This window comes from Meriones unguiculatus, chromosome 4 (genome assembly GCF_030254825.1).
Source record: "Meriones unguiculatus strain TT.TT164.6M chromosome 4, Bangor_MerUng_6.1, whole genome shotgun sequence".
Classification (NCBI taxonomy): domain Eukaryota; kingdom Metazoa; phylum Chordata; class Mammalia; order Rodentia; family Muridae; genus Meriones; species Meriones unguiculatus.
The window spans coordinates 80362494-80385921 of NC_083352.1; the positions used below are offsets into that span (position 1 = coordinate 80362494).

The 23428-nt window shown below is 44.6% G+C and overlaps 1 protein-coding gene across 7 annotated transcripts in view; it reads left to right on the plus strand.

Moving 5' to 3' along the window:
* Auts2 (activator of transcription and developmental regulator AUTS2) overlaps positions 1–23428 on the plus strand; it is a 1094751-nt gene that overhangs the window by 761588 nt on the left and 309735 nt on the right. For all 7 annotated transcript variants that reach the window (XM_060382248.1, XM_060382252.1, XM_060382249.1 and 4 more), the window contains one exon: positions 2142–2171. In XM_060382248.1, coding sequence (XP_060238231.1) covers positions 2142–2171 — 30 coding nt within the window. The remainder of the gene's footprint in view (positions 1–2141; positions 2172–23428) is intronic.

A 23428-nucleotide genomic window follows, 5' to 3' on the forward strand; every position in this document is an offset into this window, starting at 1 on the left:
CTTTCACCCACTCCCAAACCAGGCACATGCTGGCATAGACAGTGTCCTAGTTGCAAAGCTTCTCCCCCTGTGACTATCTCTCTTCCTAGTGGTGCTCTCTCTCCACCACTCATCAAAGTGAGCCCATCTGCACACCACATTGGTTGGGTGAACCACAGAGCAGCCTGAGGCTCTGCCTTATGTCTTGGTGTGGTTGACTCCTGTCCAGAACAGTAGGGCCTCTCCATGCAATCATACTTTCTCAGCATTTACTCTAACAAAACACACCCCTTATTATGTATTTGTACATCTACACTCACATGTGTTGCAGAGACCAGAGTTCAACCTTGAGAGATTTTCCTCAGGCCCCATCCACATTCTTTTGTTTTTTGTTTGCTTGTTTGTTTTAATTGACAGTCTCTCTGGGACCTGGGACTCCTAAAATAGGCTATGCAGTTTGGCCGATAAGCCCCAGGGACCCTTCTATTTCCTTACCCCAGCACTAAAGCTACAGATGTATGCCTCCATTTTTTTTTTTTAAACACTGGTCCTGAAAACCAAGCCAAATTAAAATCCTTGTACAAGCATTTTACCAACTGAGTTAGCTCACCAACCCCATTGTTTAACCCATTTCTTATTTAGAAAACACTCTTGGTTTTTAGAAGAACCCGAAACTGTGAGATAATTCTCTTTCTTTGGTTCTCCCAAACCTAGAGCAACAGTTGGGATCGGGCATATCACACTACTTATTGTTCACGGTGCATCATCTGTGGGGAGTTTTCCGTCTACTCTTCGGCATCATTATTAGTCATTTCTCTCACTGCTGTGACTATTTGTCAATAGCAGCTTATGGAGGAACTTCTTTTGGCTCACAGTTCAAGGGTGTATAGTCCATCCTGGTGGAAAAGGATAGCAGTAGCATGGTACTGCTATCAAGATGGTAGGTCACTATCTTAGCCACTGTTCTGTTGCTATGATGAGACACCATAGCCAAGGCAATTCCCATTAAAGAAAGCATTAATTGCGGATTAATGCAGTTTCAGAGGTTAGTTCACTAATGTCATGGTGGGAGTATGACAGCACTTAGGCAGAAATGGTGTTGAAGAAGTAACTGAGAATTCTATATCCTGATCCACAGGCAGAGAGAGAAAGAAAGGGGGGGGGGGAGAGGAAGAGAGAGACTGGGCTTAGCATGAGCTTTTGAAACCTCAGAACCTACCTCCAGTGACATACTTCCTCCAACACTGCCATACCTCCTAATATTTCTAATCCTTTTAAATAGTGCCACTCCCTGGTGATCCACCTATGTGAGCCTGCGGGGTCTGTTCTTGTCTAAACTGTCACAGTCACATTGCATACACAATCAGGAAGCAGCAGAGAGATCTGAGAGCTCAGCTCACTCTTTCCATTTCATTTCATACAGGGCCTTGTTCCATGGGATGGTGTGCTACCACATTTAGAGAGGTTCTTCCCTCCCCAGTTAATCCAGGCTAGAAACTTCCTTGCAGACATGCCACAAAGGTGACCCAAGATCCTGTCAAAGCTGTAATCTCAGCACTCAGGGAAGCAGAGGCAGGTGGATTGCTGTGAGTTCAAGGCCAGCCTGGTCTACAAAGGGAGTCCAGGACAGACAAGGCTACACAGAGAAACCCTGTCTCAACCTCTCCCACCCAAATCCTGTTAAAGGGCAGTCAGTATTAACTGTTACAATGTCATAAGTCTTGAGCCTTGCCTCCCCAAAGTCCTGAGAGATTGAAATGAACAAAGCAGATTCAGGAGAAAGACAACCATTCCCCAAAGCTGAAGGCAGAACATGTTCTTCTGCAGAAGTCATTTTGTTCCAGAACCCTCAGACGGAAGGATCTTGAGTCCCCTTCACTCTGTGGCAGGGTTAGCCCCCAGCTGAGTGTCCTCTTGTCCTTCAGAGTTTGCTGTATGGTGGAGTCTCTTCCTGAGCCAAGGGGACTGATGGGAGGGAACTGACAGAACAAATGCTTTGTTATCCAGCAATTTGTTCTTGTTTATCACTGGAACTGTAGACCGCTCTCTAGCCCAGAGACATCTCCTTTCCTGCATTTGCCCTGCCCGTGGGGAAGGCGGAGCTTCTGAAGCAAATTGCATAATCACCACACTGACCTTTATTTTCTTGTCTTCATTTTTAGTGCGACAGTGACAGCGACCAGGAAGAGAAGGTAAGACACCACCCCCTCCATTGCAAACATAATACTAGAGGTTCTGTGTGCACTGTGGCACTCCTCCTGGCACCTGTTCCCTCCTGAGGGATGTCTTATTGTCCACACTGTGACATTTCAATGATAAGATATACTCTGCCAATCTGTGACATCCACCTCTTTGAATCATGCCCACGTCTTATTTTTGTCACACCAAGTTTTCACTTCATGGATGATGACTCGTAGACCCCAAAATATTTTTAAAGAGGAATTGATTTTTCTTTTCCTTTCGGTTCATGATGAAAACATTCCACTTCCTCCTGTGCATTTATAATGTCATTTCTACCTCCCTTTGACTGACCCCTGGGTTTCCTCTTGCTTTTCTATAGCTTTCTAATAGAAATGTCAGTGCTGTGCCGACAGGGCAGGATGGACAGGGGTGGTCAGGGGAACTCTGCTGTCTTCTGTGGATGGGTGTTGGGGAGGGGGCGTCTCCTCAGCAGGTATATGCTCTACCTGGGGGCTGAGGTCCAGCCTCAATGTACACAGCTCAACATGGATGAAGAAGGAATCCAGGCTCTGAGCCTCCAGAAGATCGAAACCGGAACCAGTAAAGTAGGTTTTCTGTTGACTAAAGCAAGAGGTTTGTGGGTATACTTTTTCCTTCCTAGCTGCTGACATCTACCAACCACCTGTCTTTTCATTTTCACTGACACCTTGTGTAACTTGAAAACATACCTGAATCTCAGAGTTTGTGTACTGCATGTGACCAAAGCAACTGGTCAGCCCTCCCTTCCCCTGTGTCCTATTCCTTGATTTTCACCTCCCGTGGGCTGGCTGATCCTCCCCAGAATCCTTCCCCATCCATCTTGGACTTCCTCCCTCCGCCTCCACATCATCCTCCAGGAGAGATCTGAAGGCTCCTGTTCGCCACTGTCATTAATTTGAATTCAGCATATGTAGCCGGTTATAAAACCCGAGACACCATCATCTGAGCAGGTCAAGCATATTCAGATGAAGACAAATGGTGCTTATTTGATTTCCTTAAAATCAGGAAATGAAAAAAGTGCTCTCTGGAGAAATCACGCTCCGCCTGACTTGGATGATAGACCAGCCCGTGTCCCCCAGATAAGAACAGGCTCTCGCCTGGAGGTTTTTATCTCTGAAGGACGGCCAGGACTGTCAGCTTGCTGACATGTGCATTATCCATGTCATTTTAAACAAAGTGACCTATGGAAGGGTGCGCCGTGCTGTGACATGGTAATGGGCTGTTGGATGACAGCGGAAGTACACACTGGGTAGGGGGCTGAGGGCTGTTCTTTTGTTTAACTGACAAGTCAGAGCTTTCTGCCTTCAACTCCCAGGAGAGAATCTTAGCTCCTTGGAAGTAGGACCTTGTGTGTCTTGGACAGCCAACATGTGTCAGAGTGGGTGACAGCATATAGAGTGCACTCAGTGCCCAAACTAGCCCCACGGTCACATGGGCATATGGCAAAAGTCACCATAATTTTGTGGGGTGTCTCTGGCATTCGGGAAGATGCTGAAACTTTTTGACCATTTTGAGATCTCGACAGGCAAGCAGCAGCTGACCTTTCTTCTCCAAGAGGGTGAGTTTCGTTCAAGGTTTTTCTGTGCACACTTGTGTGTGTGTGCATCTTCCTGCATGGGCAGGTGCATGCAGAGGCCAGAGAACAAACTTGGGTATCATTACCAAGTGCTATCTACATGATTTTTGAGATATTCTCTTGGTGGCCTGGAGTTTTGCTAAGTAGCAAACTGCAGGGGCTCACCTGACCCTGCCTCCCCAGCACTAGGATCATAAAGAAGCCTGTCAGTTCTGAGCATTGAACTTGTGTTTGGACAACTACCACTTCCAAGCAAACTCTCCCCCTAGCCCAAGCATCTTTATTTCAAAAGCCTGATGATGCATACCTGTCATGCCAGCATTTTAGAGGCAGAAGCAGCAGAACTGCAAGTTCTGGGCCAGCATGTGCTGCACAGGAAGGTGCTATTTCAGATAGATAGATAGATGGATGGATGGATGGATGGATGGATGGATGGATGGATTGGATTGGATTCCGTATTGACACATCTGTCTGCAGTAGTAGGAGAAGATAGTAAAAATTCCTGATTGTCATTCCTTCTTAGTATCTCAATCAATTATACCTCAGAATCCCCCAATGAACTACGCCAGACCTGATCTCTATTCCTGGTCCCTTATCTCAGAGTCTCAGCAGACATCAACCACTCTTCTAGAAGATCATCAGATTCTGGTAGTTTCTAGAATGTAATGGTTGTGGGTATTAGAAGCATTGGAGGGGGCTGGCCAAGGTGGTTGGAAGCAGCAGCAAAGAGCTACATAGAATGAATGGTGGTGGAGGGTGAGTATCAGGCTGGGAGGAGAATAAACACAGACAGGTCCAAGGGTGAGAAGTCAGTGGAAGGGCAAGAGGCACTAGACACATCCTTTTTATGCCTGGTATACCCCCTTCCTTGGCACTGGGTTGTAATTGGTTTGCACCTTGAAAATCACGAAGGCCTTTGTTACTGGGAGCTGCACCCTGTGTGCTATTCCTGCCGTGACATGGGTGTTTCTCCAGGGATTCCCGGCAGGAGCCTCTAATTGCACCAGTGCCTGCCTGGCCCTTGTGTAGTTAAGTCTGCGAGCCTTTTCTTTTTCCAGCTGAGACAGGATAGTGTTTATTGCCAACCTGAACACCATCCTCCCAGCTTTGCAGGGACCCTGTCAGCCTGCTCTGTGGCAGGGCCTCTCCCCAGAGCCCTTGAGCCCACTAGGGTGCTTGCTGGCACTGCTTGGAGGATTCGAATACAAATATGAATTGCTAATGGTAGAGTAGATGCCACTCAGCATCATGGGATCCCTTCAGCAAGTCCCACTGGGGATGCTCTTGTAGCCAGAAGTGAGACTTGCAGGAGGGACCTGGTGGGAATTCTCTCCTGAAGATCTGTCATTCTTACTCCATGGGGATCCGTAGAACCAGCAGTCTAAAATTAGGGTATGGTATTTCACACAGCTGACTGAATTAAGATAAACTCTGCTTTCTTCTGATATGAAGCTATAATTTATAAAATGATACCCTTACTAATTAATGTGAGAGTATCTGTGAAAGGGCTGGGAAAGCAGAGCCTTTCTGAAATGCAGGAGACAGACTTAAATTTGGAAAGGATCTGATGAGACCCCCACTCAGAGCATCCTCAGCCACAGGAACGTATTTCATGTTAGCAGCAGAGAACCTGGAAGACTCCTGGGAAGGGAGAAATCAGGTGGGGAATTAAGTGGGCGGTGAACCCAGCATCTTGGATGTGGGATGTCGCTTCATTTGTCATTAGGAACAAGGAGGAGGCAGCACTTGGCCCCCTTATCACCCAAATTAAGCAATTACACCAATCCCACACTGGAAAAGAATTGCTATAAGGAGAACAATGCGGCAACAGTCATATTTCTGCACACTTGGTCTGCATTTTCTTTGGTTTCCCTTTTCTCTAACACCCGCAGCACTCTCACCGTGTGAAGCGATACTCCTCATGTAGTCACTGTTAATGTCAAGATTTAAATTCACGATCCCTCCACCTGCCCACTTCTTTTTTGCTGTGTGAGCCATGGGATGGCTGGTCAGAAGGAATCTCTAATCTTGTCACTGTCTCTTATTTGGCATGAGGATGATCCTTGGTGTTGTAATGTAGGAGCTGGGGTGACACAGCCCCACTGTGTTCTTGAGTGGATTGAAGGCCTGCTCTCAGTACATGTTAGCTACACTTTGTTTACTTGGATCAAGACTGACCTTGGGAAAGAGGAAAGCTGTGCTCCAGCTCAGGTAGCTTGTATCCTGCAAAAGACCCAGAGGGCTCCAAGGGAACCCAGAACTGAGCTCTCATCCTAAGGACACTTCCTGGAACAGACTAGATGGAAGCAATAAATTCTAAAAGGTCCCCCAAACCATATATTTTTAACTCCCCTTATCCAGACATATTACTCATTCACACCAGAGTAATGTAAGGCCATCATAAAATGAGCAGACAACTATTAAGTAATAGATGATACCGGTTTTGCCCCATTGGCAGCTGTTCTCGGGTATCAAACCTTTCCTATTTATAGGGGAAAGTTCTTATTCAGGCTTAATGGGGCCAGAGGCAGTATTTTTATTTTAATCAGAGATAATATAAAAAAAAAAAACTTCTGAGGTAATTATTTTTTATCAATTTTTATTTGTTCTTTGAGAATTTTATACAGTGTATTGTTGTTGTTGTTCATTTGTTTGAGACAAGGCCTTCCTGTGTAGCTCTGGCTGGCTTAGAGCTATGTTGATAAGGTTGGCCTTGAACTCATAGAGCTATGTTGACCAGACTGGCCAACAACTCATCAAGATCTGCCTACCTGCTTGCTTCTGCTTCCCATGGTGGGCATTAAGGTGTGTACCACCACACTCAGGCTCTTACCAATCTATACTGATTACATTCACCCTAAACTTCTCCAAGGTGTACCCCCTTTTTCTATCCATCCAACTTTATGTCCTCTTTAGGATTTTTTTGTTGTTGCCATTGTTTTTATTGCTACATTTATTAATTTTAAAGTTTTAATAATCTTCAATTAATAATATAACAAATAAGATCTCTGATACCTCCCCTACTCCCATGTCTGTCCTACTCCCAAAGTAATATTTTACCAAGAAAACTGGAACTGGAAATAAAGCTTAGTGGGTAGTGCTCTTACTTAGCATGCAGGGAAACCCTAGGTTTCATCCTCAGCACGGTATAAATCCATCGAAGTGGTACCTGCCTGTAATCCCAGCTCTTGGAAGGTGAGAACAAGAGGAGCAGACATTCAAGGTCATCCTCAACAACATAGTCAGTTGGAGGCCATTCTGGGCTACTTGAGACCCTGTCTTCACAAAACAAAATAAGTTTTGTTTAATTGTTGTTCTTGGTCATGATGCTCTCACATATGTAGAAATGGGATAACTTTTAAGCAAAGAAACCCAACTGGGGCTTATTTTCCTAGTACAGCATAGACCACACACAGGCTTCCCTTGGCTTCGGAAGGACTTTGAAACAGCTGAAAAGTCAAACTGAAGAGGCATGTGGCTTTGTGCTTGTAATGGAAGCGTACTGTCGCTTGATTGCCAGGCCGTGTGTTACCCTTGTTAGAGTCTGTACACCCTCAGCCACATTCCAGAAGCTGAGAGAAAGCCCTCCCTGTTGCTTATGGAACCTTCACCATTGGTTTGGCAGTCAGCTGTGTGTGCAGAGATGACTCTGGATAGGAGCCCTCACCACACGAACACAAGGATCTGAGTTCAGACCCCAGCACCCACACAGAAATGCAGATGTGGCCATGTGCTTATGACTCCATCGCTACAGGATGAGGTAGACGGGAGGATCATTGGGGCTTGCTGGCTGCCTGCCTAGTTCCAGATCCACTGAGAGACCCTGTTTCAGGGGAATAGGCCTAGAGTGATAGATATGTACCCAACATCCTCTTCTGGCCTTTGTGTTGCCATAGAAACACATCTGTGAGCTTGAACAAGCATGCATGCATGTGTATACACACACACACACACACACACACACACACACACACTCGCCCTGATAGAGAGACAACTGAGCAATAGTATTTTGTTTTTCAGCCAGTTCTTCAGCTAGGAACAGAATCTTCACTGTCCAGCATTCACGGAAGCAAAGCAAATAACCACTCCCCATCCCCTCATCTCCCTACTCTCCATCCCCTAAAAAGAGTGGGAAATGTGGTTCTATGTTTGTGGCTCTGCTGCTCTGCTCAGCACTGGGCAGAAATGAAGCACTGGGTATTTTCCTTTCTTGTGGGGAAAGCATGTAGAAGCCCTGTTCGGCGGCCTGGCACTCAGACTTGGGTATTCCCCAGCCATCCCGGTATCTGCTTTCTGGGCCCCAACAAATATGCAGTCTCTCCCCTCCAGGCCTCTGTGCTTCTTCTGCAGTTTGATTTTCTCATAAAAAACATTTCTGAGCCATTTGTAAATTTTCTAGCATTTGGGGGGCAATTTCTATAATTGTTGGCTGAGTTTCAAGAGCTTTTTCAATTTGGAGTCTCAATTTCCAAAATGCCTATCAACCTCTCCTTACCCCTCCAATATTATGTCTGGGTTAAGATGACATTTTATTATTCTTCCAATGTTATCGTGTTTCCAATCGGCTTAATTACCCCATATCCACCCAACATTCCTATTTATGCCATCTTCAGACTAAATCTCTACTGAAAATTATTTTAAATCCTCAACCTTATTATGTTTTTTTTCCTCCCTTCTTCCTATCATCACATTTTCAGGCCAAAGTAAAACTGAATGTCTGTGTACTGTAATCCTTCCAGTGTATATCATTACATATCCCAGAAAAACATGGGATATAATACAGAGATTTAAATGTTTTAATTACTTTTTTTTTGCCTGTGGTAGATGCGTGTGTGTTGTAAACATATGCAGAACAGAGCCTGTGGGAGTCAGTTCTCTCTTTCTCCAAGGGGTTCAGGGGATGGGTCTTCCAGCTTGCGAGTGTTTTACCCACTGAGCCATCTCGATGGCGCCCATATAATTTATTGTATGTAAGTAAGAGTTGTTGGAAATTTATCAGATATCTTCAGCTAAACTTTTGTTTCTTTGGGTGAATGTAAAGAAGAGTAAGGAGAATAGGATTTCTGTGGAAACATTTTGTTTTTCATGGTGGTAGATCATAGAGAGGGACCCTTGAAGACTAGTGTCTTTTAGCCAGCTAGTTTCCAGGCTGTAGACAAATCACACTATGGTACTGGGCCTTGGAATGGCTATCTGTAGTGGGTCTGGATTAGGTGGCCTTGCATTGGATGTCCTGGCTTTTATATATAGTTGTATATCTCAGCAGCATGACAGACCCCCCCCCAAAAAAATTTATATATATATATATAGTGTATGTGTGTGTGTGCATGTGTGTGTGCTGTTTAGGTTGGGGGAGGGGAGGTTCTTATGGAACCAGGGATGACTTTGAACTCCTGATCCTTCTAACTCTATCTCTCAAGTGCTGGGATTACAGGCATTTGCCAATACAATTGGTTTATGCCTTGCTAGGGATAGTTCCCAGGCCTTTGTGCATGCTAGGCAATCACTCTTCCTGCTGAGTTATGTCTCCAGCCTCAGGACTGTAAATTACTCCACAAGAGCTGTTTCCTTTAATCTCTTTTGAATACATGAGTGAAAAAAGGCATGGTGGACAAACATGGGCATATGTGTGTTGATTCATTTAAGTAACTGAAGTGAACATGCCAATGGATTCATGACCTGTCTGCTGCATCCTTCAGCTGCTCATATATATCCACATGTTCTTTTTTTGTAATTTAATTTTTTGAAAGATTTATTGATTTTATGTATATGAGTATTCTATCTTCATGTACACCTGCCTGCCAGAAGAAGGCATTGTAGATGGTTGTGAGCCACCATGTGGTTGCTGGGAATTGAACTCAGGACCTCTGGAAGAGCAGACAGTGCTCTTAACCACTGAGCCATCTCTCCAGCATCATCTACATTGTGGAGTCTGGTCTCAGCTGGACCCTTCCTATAGTCAGAGAAATTAGTTCCTTCTCCATTCTTCTGTCTTCAGTATGGATTTGGAAAAGCAGAGCAGCCGAGTAAAGATCTCACAAAACATGTTTCATGTGCTCATGTCATTGGTAACAAGTCCAATTTGACCTATGAAAGGAGTTCTAAGCTAGGTGAAGTGAAGCATACCTGTAATCCTAGCACTCAGGGAGGCAGAGGCAGGCTGGTCTCTGTAAGTTCAAGGCCAGCCTGGTCTACCAAGTGAGGACAGCCAAGGCTACACAGAGAAACCCTATCTCAAAAAAAAAAAAAAAAAAAAAAGAGTTCTAGAAACATCTGAAGGGGAGCACATGATTCTATATCTCCACTCTCTTAAGTGAGGTATTGCCCGGGTTTCATGGCTTCCATGAAAGGATGGTTACAAAGCCATGGACCAGTGTGCTGGAGTCAATGACTATGGGCCTTATGAGATTGACCATAGCCCCTGAGACACCTGGTATCAAACACATCTGGGTTAGTGACACCTTTAATGGCAGATTCTATCTCAGCAATCTGTACTGCTCTGTAGTTGTTCAAAGCATCTTCCTCATTTCATATCAGAGTTGGACAGTGCTCTGTGCTCAGCAGAGGTGTGCAAATGTCACTTTCATTACAAGAATGTATAATTTCATATGTTGTGTGGTTGCCTCAGTTAGTCCCCCTGCAAGTCCTGCATAGCAAGGTGGTCACAGCTAATTTTTCCTCATAACTGCTGTTCCAGTGTGGTAAATACAATAAGATGTATGTATTAGCATACATTACTAATTATCTCAACTCTATTCTGTAGCGAAGTCTCAAAAGTTGTTTTTGCAGAGGTGGCTCAATTGGTAAAGTGCTTGCCTTGCAAGCATGAAACCGGATTTCTTTCCCTGTATCCATGTTAAAATGCTGGGCAAGGTGGCACATGCCTGTAATCTTGGTGCTGGAGAGGCAGACATAGGAGGATCCCTGGGGCTTGCTAGCCAGTCAGCCTAGACTACTTAGTGAACTCCAAAGCCAGTAAGAGACCCTGTCTCAAAAAAGAAGAGCAACTAAGGGATTGTCCTCTGGCTGCAACATGTATATGCACACAGGTGCACATATGCATACACACACACCTCAAAATTCAGTGGATGAATCCACTTTTTCTTATTATTAATGCTACATCTGAAAAGGTTCCCCTTGTGTACATTGTAGAACTTTTCCTAATCAGACTGGTGGCTGCTAACTATAGAACTGTGTGACATCTTCAGTTTCCTGAGGCCAGAAGCAACTTTCTCCATTGTTATCCCAAAACATGGATGAATGATGCTCTAGCCGGGGACTGGAGCATATGAAACAGATTTCCTGGGAGTCCCTGGAATGAATAGTTACAGTGTTCACGAAAATCAATGTGGATTTTGTTTTGTTTGGGGGATTTCTAATGACTTTTCAAGGTTCTGAGTTCTTGCTGCCAACATGTAGATGCTACTAATGACAAATTGAGATTCGGGTCAAGAAGACCTAATAATTACCTTAATTAATTAATATTACTGTCTAAGTAGTAACATAAAGAAATAACTTCTCAGACAGGTGCAGTGGCACGTGCCTGTAATCCTAGCACTTGAGAAAGCAGAGGAAGGCGGATCTCTGTGAGTTTGAGGCCAGCCTGGTCTACAAAGGGAGTCTGGGACAGCAAAGGCTACACAGTGAGACACTGTCTTGAAAAACAAAAAAAGAAAGAGTGAGAGAGAGAGGAAGGAAGGAAGGAAAGAAGGAAGGAAGGAAGGAAGGAAGGAAGGAAGGAAGGAAGGAAGGAAGGAAGGAAGGAAGGAAGAACTACTCAAGCCAGGTGTGGTGGCATACACCTTTAATTCCCATACTTGGGAGGCAGGCAGAGCAGATCTCTGTGAGCTCAAGGCCAGCCTGGTCAACATAGAGGGTTCCAGGTTACCTAGTGTGACATAGTGAGACTTCATTTCAAAACACTAAAAGATAAAAACAAAAAGAGAAAGAAACATAACTTCTAGTTGAAGAATGTGCTACATTATTTAGAATACTTGTACAAACATTATTTTATATATGGTCTGCTGAAGTGTATATCATATGAAGACCAGCATGGCAGCTCTTCAAAGACTTCATCTTCTGAAGCTCATGTCTTCATCTTACAGGTTAGGAAAATGGGATATAAGGATGGTTCAAGAGCTAGAGTGTGAGTCCTTTTCCCTTGTAGCTTAGCTTTCTGTTCTGGTGACCAAAAAATAAAATAATAATAATAATAATAACCTGAGGGGGGGGAAATCATTTGGCTTCTGGTTTCTATCCATGCTCACCTGATACCATCGCTGTGGGCTTGTGGGTCAGCAGAATATTATGACAAGGAGCATGTGGTAAAGCAAAGACACTGAGTTCATGGTAGTCACAAAACAGAGAGAGAAAGAAGAAACCAGGGTCCTGCTAAACACATCAGGGCACTCTCCCACATTATTGACCTGTTCTCTATAACTAGGCCTCCTAAAGCTTCTTCCAGTTCCAGCTGGGTCCCCATCTAAGGACTAACCCTCCCACTAAGGCCCCCATCCAAATGATCACAGTCAAGAAGTGTACAAGAACCATATTGTAACCTGTGCTATGTGGTTTTTTTGATGCAAGACTCCAGGATGTCACCTGTCCATTCACCTTCGTTTCCATCCACATGATTCCAGCTAGCTTCTAAACACTACACCATGACAGTAAACACTGAGTAGATTCAACAAGTCCACTGATAGCAGAGGCACGGCCATTTTGGTATGTGCTTCTTATTTTTTCAGCTTGGGAAACAGTTTTCCAAGATATAGTAGTTTCTGTTCTGCCACTGTGATAAAATACTCTGAGAAAAGAAGATTAGGGAAGAAAGGGTTTATTTTCACTTACAGTTCCAGAGGAGACAGTCCATCATGGTAGGGAAGCCATGGCAGCAGGTATGTGAGGCCAGCCTGACAATCAGAAAGCAGAGAGCTCACACTTCATCCACGAATGAGAAACAGAGGCAGAGACATAGATACAGAGAGAGATACACACAGAGAGACACAGAAGGGAACAGGAAGTGGATCTAGACTATAAAACCTCAAAGTACATCCCCGGTGACATACTTTCTCCAGCAAGGCTCCACCTCCTAAAGGTTACACAACCTTCCTAAACAGTACCACCAACTAGAGAGCAAGTGTTCAAATACATGAGCCTAAACCACTACACAAAGGCAAGAAGGACTGGCCGTATAGAAGACGTACTGTTGACTCTAACATGGGAATAGCAAAGAGTCCCCTATGGGTTGTGATAGTTGATTAGAGGCACAGACTGTGCAAACTACCGGAATAAGCTTTACCCATGGTGGAGTATGAAACGTGGTTTTCCTTTAAGTGTATGTGTGTGTATTGACATTTAATATTTATTTAAATACTAAGTTCCTAGGTAACTCACCCCTAGTGTCTACCAATGCTAATACATAGTAAGTACCCTGGAAATGTTAGCATTATATCTAAGAGTTGCTTTATTGATCATCCAAGTCCCAGAAAGGAAGAAAGACTCACCTTCATGTCCAAGCATTGTCTGGGAAGAGCTTGACCTGGGACAGAGGCATTTTTAGCATCTCCCTCCCATGAGATTGATCCAGACTGGTACCTGTCTATGACCAGCATGCAGGACTGTACTATAACTATCATCTCTAATTGGCACTCCCACACAAGATAGTTTGGCTCTTGTTCATCACTTGACCTCACTCCTTCACCCAGAACCCTCTCATCTATCCCAAGCACCAGTCCCGACCCTTCTGAGCAATCTCTGTGTCCCTCAGGGCCACCGGGCCTTCCTTTCTGGGCACCAAATGTGAGATGGCCTGTCCCTGAAGCCCAAATGGCAGTAAATATCTGAAGCAGCCATGTTCACATTAAAGATTATGTATTTGCCACTAAGGGGAGAATATACTGTTTATCGGCTGGAGTGTGTGCCGGCTGAGCTGATTACAGCACAGCACCCTGTCAGCCAATGATTGTCCATCTTTTATCATCTGTGTCACTCAGCACCAAGGAGGAAGGGAATGGCTAGTCCCCATCCCCTCCATCCCCAGCCCCTTCCTCTCCCTCCTCCCTCCTTCACCCTTCTCTCTCTCTCTTTCTGCCTCTCTGTGTGTGTGTGTGTGTGTGTGTGTGTCTCGTACCCATTTTGTGTAGAAAATTTGTATTTACTTTGGGAGTGTAATTTGTTCCTCATGGATAATGTGACCCTGAGCGGAGCCGGATCATGGGTTAGTTGAAGTGATATTTTCCGCTAATGGTAGTCGTACATCACCGCTGTCAGCTCGGGTTAGGAGGCAAGCACATTACAGCTCCATTTTACCTCTGCAGGCATCTGGGATTATTTGCCATAACCGAGTATGACATGACCGCACTACAGAGTGCATTAAAATTTTACTGGCTTCTCAGGCAACTTCCTGGCTCCAGTGAGCGCTTCAGGCAGGCAGTCTGATGGGGGACCCAAGGGCCCTGACTTTCTACATAGTGGTGCAGAAGGTGGAGGTAGCCTGAGATGGGCTGCTTTCCCGTCACTCTGAGAAAAGAGTCAAGGAAAATCCTGGGAGGTAGGCGGCAGGTGTGTGTGTGTCTCTAGATACCACAGACTGACAGGTGACAGGCTGCCCTGTGTAGATAACCAGGGGCTGACTGGAGTGTCCACCGCAGTGGGAGGTGTTCTGTGCTTCCACCCACAGGGCATATGGGAAATAGGTCCTTCTCCAAGGAGATGCCAGGGCAAGGGGGTCACTGCCAAGCCCTGGGCAAATTCTTACTGTTCTTGTTTGTCCAAGGCCAGACTGAACTATGGAAGCAAGAGTTTTCAGTGTGGTGGAATCCATGCTGTCTGTGAAACTGGATGAGCCGGTAGATCTAGTCCTAAGATTGAATCCCGAGTACTTTGTAAACTGTGGTGATTACACATGTAATCCTAAGGCTTTGTAGGTAGTGGAAGCAGAAGGATCAGAAAGTCAAAGGTTGCCTTCATAGGAAGCTTAAGACCAGCCTGAATTATAAGAGCTCCTGTTTTAACAGCAGCAAAAACAAAAGGCCTGGGTTGTAAGTCAGTCAGTAGAGTGTAGCATACACAAAGCTCTGAGTTTGATTCCTAGATACCTCATAGACTGGGTGTGGTGTTGCCAGTGCTTGGAAAGTAGAGACAGGAGGATCATGAGTTCAAGGTCATCTTTGGCTACATAGCAAGTTCAGGGACAGCTTGGGCCACATGAGACCCTATGTCAAAAATCACAATAGCAGCAAAAGGGCTGGTGACAAAGCTTAATTGACACAGTGCTTACCTCATATGCACAAAGCCCTGGATTTGATACCCAGCATCTTATAAACTGGATATGGGAGCACACTGTTGTAATCACAGCACTCAGGAGGTGGAGGCAGGAGGATCAGGAGGTCAGTGTAGTCCTTAGCTGCACAGCAAGCTTAAATGCATCCTGGGCTGCATGGAACCTTGTCTCCAAAAGATATAACAAAACCAAAAACGTCTGCCAAAACATTCTGCACATTATAGCATTTATCTATGCAAAGCTGTGTAGGCATGGATGCCCTGATTTTACTTCACGGAAACCAAGGTCCAAAGATGCTGTGTAACTTTATGCAATAGTCGCAAACTTCATCACCTGTGAGATTTCATGTCCTTTCTGCTAGAAATAAAAGTATTACTTAGAGCAAGGTTAGGCATGCTTCATACACACCCACTCTCTGATCTGTCTCCAGCTAGATTGTAGAAAGAGGAGAGGAGATCAATGCATGAAAAGTCTCACCCCCACCAGTGGCACATCAAGGTGTGTTTATGTGAGAGAGAGAGAGAGAGAGAGAGAGATTTTAAAATTTGTGGGAGTGAGTTCACCATTCTATGGTATGGGTCGTGGGGATTAAACTCAAGTCATCAGGCTTGGAGACCAGTACCACCACCTGCTGCTCCATCTTGCCAGCCCCAGAGCAAGGCTTAACCTTCTTTGGTTGACCTTGGAGGCTGTACTGTCTGCCAAGCACAACTTTGACTCATACCACAGTCTAACAAGCCTGAGAGCTGATGGGCAAAGACCGGGGACATCATAACATGTTGGCATAAAAGGAAACTTTCAAAGAGTGTTTTGTCACCTTTCAGTTGTAACTCAGCTAACATCCAACAAAATATTGCTCAGTGAAGACAGCCTGTGATGAGCTTTAATTAAATCATAAGTCTTGTTCGCAGTTAGCACATTGCTCGCATACAAATGGTTCTTCTAAGGGCCTTGACAAGCATTTATTTTGATCAGTTAGGACTTACAGCCGCTCCAACAAAATGCTTTCTATCACTTAGCATCCCTTATTATTCTTGCCGGGAAAGAACTCAGTGTAGGGGCCAGAGATGTGGCCCTGGGTTCCAGACCTCATAAACCTGGTTTGGTGGTACACACCTGTCACCCCTTCAATCGGGGGTTGGCGGCAGGCAGGAGGACTAGGAGTTTAAGATCATCCTTGGCTATATAATGAGTTGGAGCACAGCCAGAGAGCTACATAAAACTCTGTCTCAAAAGAAAAAAAAAATGTGCTGGAGCAATGGCTCAGTGGGAAAATGCACTTGCTATGAGACCATAAAGGACTGAGTTTGGATCCCAGCACCCACGTAAAAAGTATATGTGGCTGAGTATACCTAGAGGTCTTTTGCTGTGGAAAGCAGAGGCAGGTGGATTGCTAGAGCTGATTACCAGCCTAGCTCCAGATTCATTGAAAGACTAAGAGAGGAGGACTGAGCAGGACACCAACACGCGGACTTACATGCTCACATATAAGCACATGCACCTATACACACAAAAACATGAAGAAAGAATGTAACATAGGCTTATGTTGAATCACAGAATTTCTTGCAGAAGTCAATCTTTGAGTGTACCAGAGACTTCAAGCTGCAGTGGAATAAAAGGATCACAATACCCACATAGGTGGGTTGTGGGTGCTAGACACTGAACTGTACATCTGTCCCCACTGGGTGAACATTGCCTTTTGTTCTAGCCAGAAAGGCTTCCTTTCTTCTAGTCCTGAGATGCTTTCCCTCCACCATCCTCACAAGTAGCTGTGAGTGTGGTGTGAGTCGTCATTCGTGGACCTCTGTAAAGGGTATTTAACCCGAGGAATACCTCGACTCCATAGGGAAACATCTGCTAAGAGGAGAGCCCATGGGCAAGCATGACTTTTCTCACTGAAAACTTAGAAATTAATTAGTATGAGGGGTTTGTGCTCGCTGGCCCTGCTCCCCACCATAGGCTCACAACACCCACACTGATCCTCCCAACCAGATAACAGGAGGTCGAGGCTGCCGACCTAGGTTTCTTCTCTGGTCTGAAATTCAGTCACTCAAGCAGTAAACGATGAGAACAGAAGTATCGATCCAGTCAAAGAAAAGTAATTATCCCTCTAGGATGGTCTGTTTAGAACGCAATCATAATTTTAAATAGTGTATTCCCCAGAGGCAGCATAACAGCATATGGTCGTCTTTGTTTAAGTGAGGTCACGCTGGTACTTTCCCTGCTCTCTGGACCCCACTGATGTGTGCATCGAAAATGAGTACACATTGTAAAACGTGGCTTACCCAACAAGCCACGTACCGAGCATTTACTGGATTATTCACAATAGACTTGTGACCTTGCATAAAAAAACTCTGTGAATCGTTACCTCATTTTAGAACTCTCCAGTGGTAACAGCTTCAGCAAGTGTTGAGTTTTGTTCTGTTCTGTTTGTGACGGGGTATCACTATATACTCTCAGCTGGCCTCTAGCTCAGAGCCCTCCAGCCTCATCCAGACTCTCAGTTTCTGGGATTACAGGCTTGTGCCAACACCCTGGTTGGTAAGATTCTTTTTTTTTTCTTCCTTTGGTTTGCAAACAACATAAACTCAAACCAATTGATAATGAAATGTGTAAGCGTTTGACATCCCAATATATATTAACCAAGAGATTAGAAAGGCTGGGGAGAAGTCTCAGTGGGTAAAGTACTTGTTATGCACATAAAAGCCAGGTGTGGTAGCAAATGTGTATGCAACTGCAGTGCTAGATGGGAGGGTACAGAGCAGAGGCAGGTGGATCTCCAGAGTTCATTTGCCAGCCAGAGCTGAACTAATGAGCTCGAGGCTTAGTGGAGACAGTGTCTCAAAAGGGGGGATGGGGGTGGAAACTGATCAAGGAAGACAGCCAGTGTGGACCTCTGGCCTCCATACACACGCACACGTACCCAAACAAACACATGGACAAAGAAAGGCTCTGATCTGCAGCTAGACTTAGAAATGCTGAATCCTTCTGTCTCTACCTCTTTTTGCCTGTGCACCTTAATCGCTATTGTTTCTGAGTCTCAGGTTCTTTTTTTTGGTAAAAGTATGACCCTTTCACATTTCAGCTTCAACCAGTAAAAGAAGGGACCCTTCTTCTCCATCCCAGTTAAAAAAAGACCCAAGGAAAGGATTCTAGCTGACTAGGGTGAAGTTACCTGTCCATAGTACCCAAAGGGACCATGGGCCAGGCTACCTTTCCTTAGGTACTCATGTCTGGACCTGTCCTCTGTTGGTAGAAGGCCTCAGCCATACTGCTCTAGATCTAACTCTAGATCTAACTTGTCAGCCACAGAATCTGCCTTGATCAGCCAAACACTTAAAAGCATTCGAGGAGAATGGGAACTCCCCCCCTCCAGAGTCCACATTAAAGAGTCAAGTGTAGGCATACATGCCTGCAACCCCAACACTGAGGCAAACAGAGACTGGAGGTTTGCTGGGGCTTATTGTATACCACGTAGCTTCAGGTTCAGTAACAGATCGTGTCTTAAGGGAATAAGATGGAAAGTGATAGAGCAGGACACCTGACCTTCTCTGTCATGCATGCATGTACACCGCGCACACATACACACACTCCTGTGTATATGCTCACAGAAGTTCCCAGGGCTGGCATGTGGGTAGAGTGCCTGTTTATCATGCAGAAAGCCTTGGCTTTCATTCCTCACAAACTGGGTAGAGTGGCACACCCCAGAAATGCTGGCACTCAGAAGATATGGGTGAGAGGATCAGATCAGGATCATTCTGGATTATGTAATGAGCCCAGCCTGGGATACATGGGATGCTCTCTCAAAAAAACAGTAATCTTATTAAAATAAACAAAAGTGTTCACAGACTCTGAAATATGGATGTGTTTTTAATTTTGCTTAATAATTGTGTAAATATTCAGAGCATTTAAAGTACCATTTACAAATTAATTCTATCTTTCTGAAACAATTAGGGCTGTTCGAAGGCATGGGATTTTAAAAAGTGATTGTTCGTGTATACATGTATTGAGAATAGACCAGAATTCATTAATATTTTAAGTATAATAGTTGATGAGTTTCTCCCCCAATTATAAGACAGCCACCTTGAGAGACATGAAGGTCTTTGAAGTCACTGGGATGGTAATTACTAAATTACTTTATCTAGGGTACAAAATGAAACCTTCTTTTCCAGAGGGATTATAGTCACCTCAAAGTACTGACAGGGTCCTTTGACAACAGCAGGCAGCCTTGCTAAAATGATTACCTTAAGTGTGGAAGTGAGGTGCTAGAGATGTAGTTCAGTTGGTAGAGTGCTTGCCTACTAGAGTCCAAGGAAGCTCTCAGTTTGATCTCCAGTACCACATAAATCATGTGTGATGGGAGCACACTGTAATCTAGGAATTCAGAAATTGGAGGCAGAGGGTCAAATGTTAAAGGTTACCCTAAGAGACATAGGAAGTTGGAGGCTAGCATGGGCTACATGAGACCTTGTGTCCAAAAGAAAATTTGAGATAAATAAACAAACAAACAAACAAATAAACAAATAAATAAATGTATGTAGGAAATTTGTTCTTTACTTTTTCCTTCAAAATTAGCCTCCAGTGATCTGAGCACTGATCTTGGGATCTTGGGATCTGAGCGAAATTGGCAGCTGGGGATAGAAAGATGGCTAAGGTATACCAAGCCTTTGGAGAGATTCTTTATAATTTAGGAAAAGGCCATGGTACCTTGATGAAGTCTAAGAATCTCGTACTTTATGCTACCCTGGAGACCAGAGAATGGAATCATCCTGTCTAGGGAAGGCAACATTCAACCTAGAGCTCACTGGAAGTCAGCAAGTGTCAGTGAAAACAATAGGCAAAGAGAAGTTTGTTTCCAAAGAAGGGGAAATGGAGAAAGCAAGCCAAGCTGGAGCATGCCCACCTCCATTTTCTCATCTGCACAGATGATGGGCTTGCAGCGTTACCATCCTGCCTCAGCAGCAAAGAGCACTGTATTGTACTGGGCTGTATAGTATAGGAATGTTAATTTAGAACATGGCTGCTCTGGCAAGAGATCACATCCAAGTCTGTGATCCAACTGGAATACAAACACATCTTTAATTCAGGAGACAGATGTAAGCAGATCTGAGTTCAGGTCAGCCTGGTATAGAGTAAATTTTAGGCAAAGAAAAGCCTAGATCCAGGCATAGTGGTACACACCTTTAATCCCAAACAATGAAGGTAAAGTTAGCTAGTAGAAGGACACACCCTTGTTTGAAAATGATGTGTAATTGAGTGGCAGAAACAGTGATGAATCAGAGAAAGATTTGACAGAATAGGATATGTCCAACTCTCATGAGAAAAGGGGAGAAAGGGAGCAACACAGAAGGAGAGAGAGAGAGGAGGCAGTTTTACAGGGACTAAGTAATAGAGAGAGGTTACAGAGAGAAAACAAGCTAGACTCAGGTGAAGACTGAATGAGCCAGAGAATGAGAAGGAGCCAGGAGATAAGAACAGATTGCTGGAGTTAGTTTGAGGCCAAGCAGAGCAATTCAGGAACCAAGAGAAAAACCAGTTTGAACAAGTTAGCTGGGAGAGGCGTTTGAGCCAGAACAGCTGAGTTGAACCAGCCAGCCCAGAGCTCAGAAAGAACAAGAGAGGGTGAGTTTATTCAGCAGTAAGCCTCCGAGGCTGAGAACACTCTAGAGGCCTAAGTTAGATGGTACAGAGACTAGAAGCTTCCAGGACTAGGCCTTGGTTAGCAGAAGGAGGCAATAAACCTTTGAGAAAACAACTGAAACAGAAAATAAAAGTTTATTTTACACTGTACCTTCAAAATATGAGCCCCAACAAACTTACCCATAAGTTGCTTCTTGTCAGGTATATTGTCACAGCAAAGCATGTTGACACAGATCCAGGCTTATGGCAGGGTATAGGAAAAGACAAGATTGATGTTGGTTATATAAAAAGCTTGGTAAAACTAGACCTTATATGGCAAGGGTGAGGTTTGGATTTGACCCTGACAGCAGCCCCTCAGTGAAGGGCACATCAGATTTGACTACAGGAAGAAAGTTCAGGAGGAGGCCTGCGAGGATGGAGTGGATGAGAGGGACATCTGTCCAGAAGTCCAGAGAGGACACAAATGATGAGTGGGACTGCAGGATTATAGAGAAGGAGAGAATTGGGGTTCAGAGCTATTTCTGAAGTGAACTCGGATGTTAAGAGGGTAGGAGTGAGTTGTGGGTGACTCTAGTTTCATGTAAGGCTGACCAAGGTGGGGGTTTTGGATTTATTTATTATATTCATGTGTGTGTAGATATATACACAGATGGGTGTGCCATGGTTCATGTGTGGAGGCCAGCCTGCAAGAGGATCTATTTCCAACACGTGAGTTCCAGAAATCAAACTCAGGTTGTCATGCTCGGCGGCAAGAACCTTTACCACTTTGCCAGCCCGAGGTAAGTTTTGACAGCAATATCGGACTCCCAGAGAACGGAATACAGGAAATAGGAGCCAGGAAGGCCTTGGAGTCCTCATCTGTATGACGTTGAAGAGTATGCATACTTACCAAGCAGGAATTCAAGGAGAAGTTGGAGCTCTGGGAATGTGGAGGGACCATGCCACAAGAGTGACACCAATAAATACATATGATAACTTCTCTAAGAACAGAATCACCATGTACTTCGCTGAACTCCTCTTACATTGTGTAGTATTTCAGTCGTACCACAAGCTGAATGCCCTGTGTTTCTAAATTATAGCAAAATACATGTAAACAGATGGTACCATCATAATGTTCTTTGTGTTTGTTTGTTTGAGGCAGGGTTTTATGTAGATTAGGCTGGTCTCAAAGTCTTTTTTCCTAGACAGGGTTTCTCTATGTAGCCGTGGCTGTCCTGGAACTCGCTCTGTAGACCAGGCAGGCTGGCCTTGAACTCACAGAGACCCTCCTGCCTCTGCTTACCTGAGTGCTGGGGTTAAAGGTGTGTACCACCACTCCCGGCATGGCCTCAAACTCAGTATAAAACCCAGACCTGCCTTGAACTCCTGAGCCTCCTGTCTCAGCCTCAGGAGTACTGGGATCACAGGCATATATCACTACTTCCAAAACAGTTTTGATATGTGTATTTCAGAAGTGCAAAGTACATTTAAGTCATTGCACAACCTATTACTTACTTTCTTTTATTTATTTTGTGTGTTTGGAGGAGGGCAACACCATGGTTCTCTTGTGGAGGTCAGAGGCCAACTTGTAGGAGAAAGACCTCTCCTTGAACCTGTTGGGTTCCAGGGATTGAACTCAGGTTGGCAGGCTTGGCAGCAAGCTCTCTTTCATTCCCCTGCCCACTGAGCTATCTTGCCAGCACTGGAGTGCTCTTTAAAATACAAAATGTATGAAAATACCATAGCATCCTCCTATCCAGCCTTACTATGAAGAGCCTAGGTTAAAGGAAAGTTTGTCTCCATTTTTAAAGGAGGAACTTAAAATGGAATGAACTCAGGGAGCCCGTGTCACGTTGCCAATGATGGTGTCCTGGTAGGAGTAATAATATGTTGTTCCTGAGTGATCCGTTGTCCTGAATAACGCTGTTTGATTAGCTAACTTTTTTTTTAATCTTCATAAGAAGGAACTAAGTGGAAGAATTAACTTTTTTGTCATAATTTGAGCGGGCACAGTCCATTGTGGGAGTGAATGTGCTCAGCTGTGGCAGCATCATCTTGGAGTTGCTTGTTCACATCTGGACAGACCGGGAAGCAATGAGAGATGAATGCTGTGCCTGGCTCCTTTGCTCCTTTTCTCATTTTCCCCTTTATGTTTGTTGTGCCCAGATCACAAGACCCCCAGAGACAACCAGAGTCAAGTCCATTGCAAAACACACATGGGTTTATTCAATACAAGCTCGAGCCTGGGTCAAAAGACCCCAGTTGAAACAAGAGAGGAATTCCACCCCAAGGTCTGGTGGGAACAGGGTTTTTAAAGGACAAAACTGAAAGTGGGGAGTTCCAAAGCCTTGGCATTACATAAATGGGCAAAGGAGGATGATTTTTGAAATGATTGGTCTACTTTAGGTGTCAAGACCACGATGGGTCCTGGCCTGGCCATCTGGAGGACATCTGATCATGAGCAACACCTGGAATGTCCTGTTAAGCAGGGCTATGTGGCTTTGGTCACAAGCTAGGGGCTATCTGGGTAAGTAACTAGAGCCATCTGGGTAGATTTCAAGCTCAAGCCTGGTTACTTTCTGTAGCAGGGCAGATTTGTCTCCACTTGCCCGCTCCTTTGTCGAAACGTATACCTAGGACCACAGTTGCGTTGTCCCAAGATTTAAATTTCAGATTTTGGACTTTTCATGTTCAGTCCAGAATCCCAGTACAGGGGCTAGAGCTACCCACAATCAGGGCAGGTTTCTTCTGCT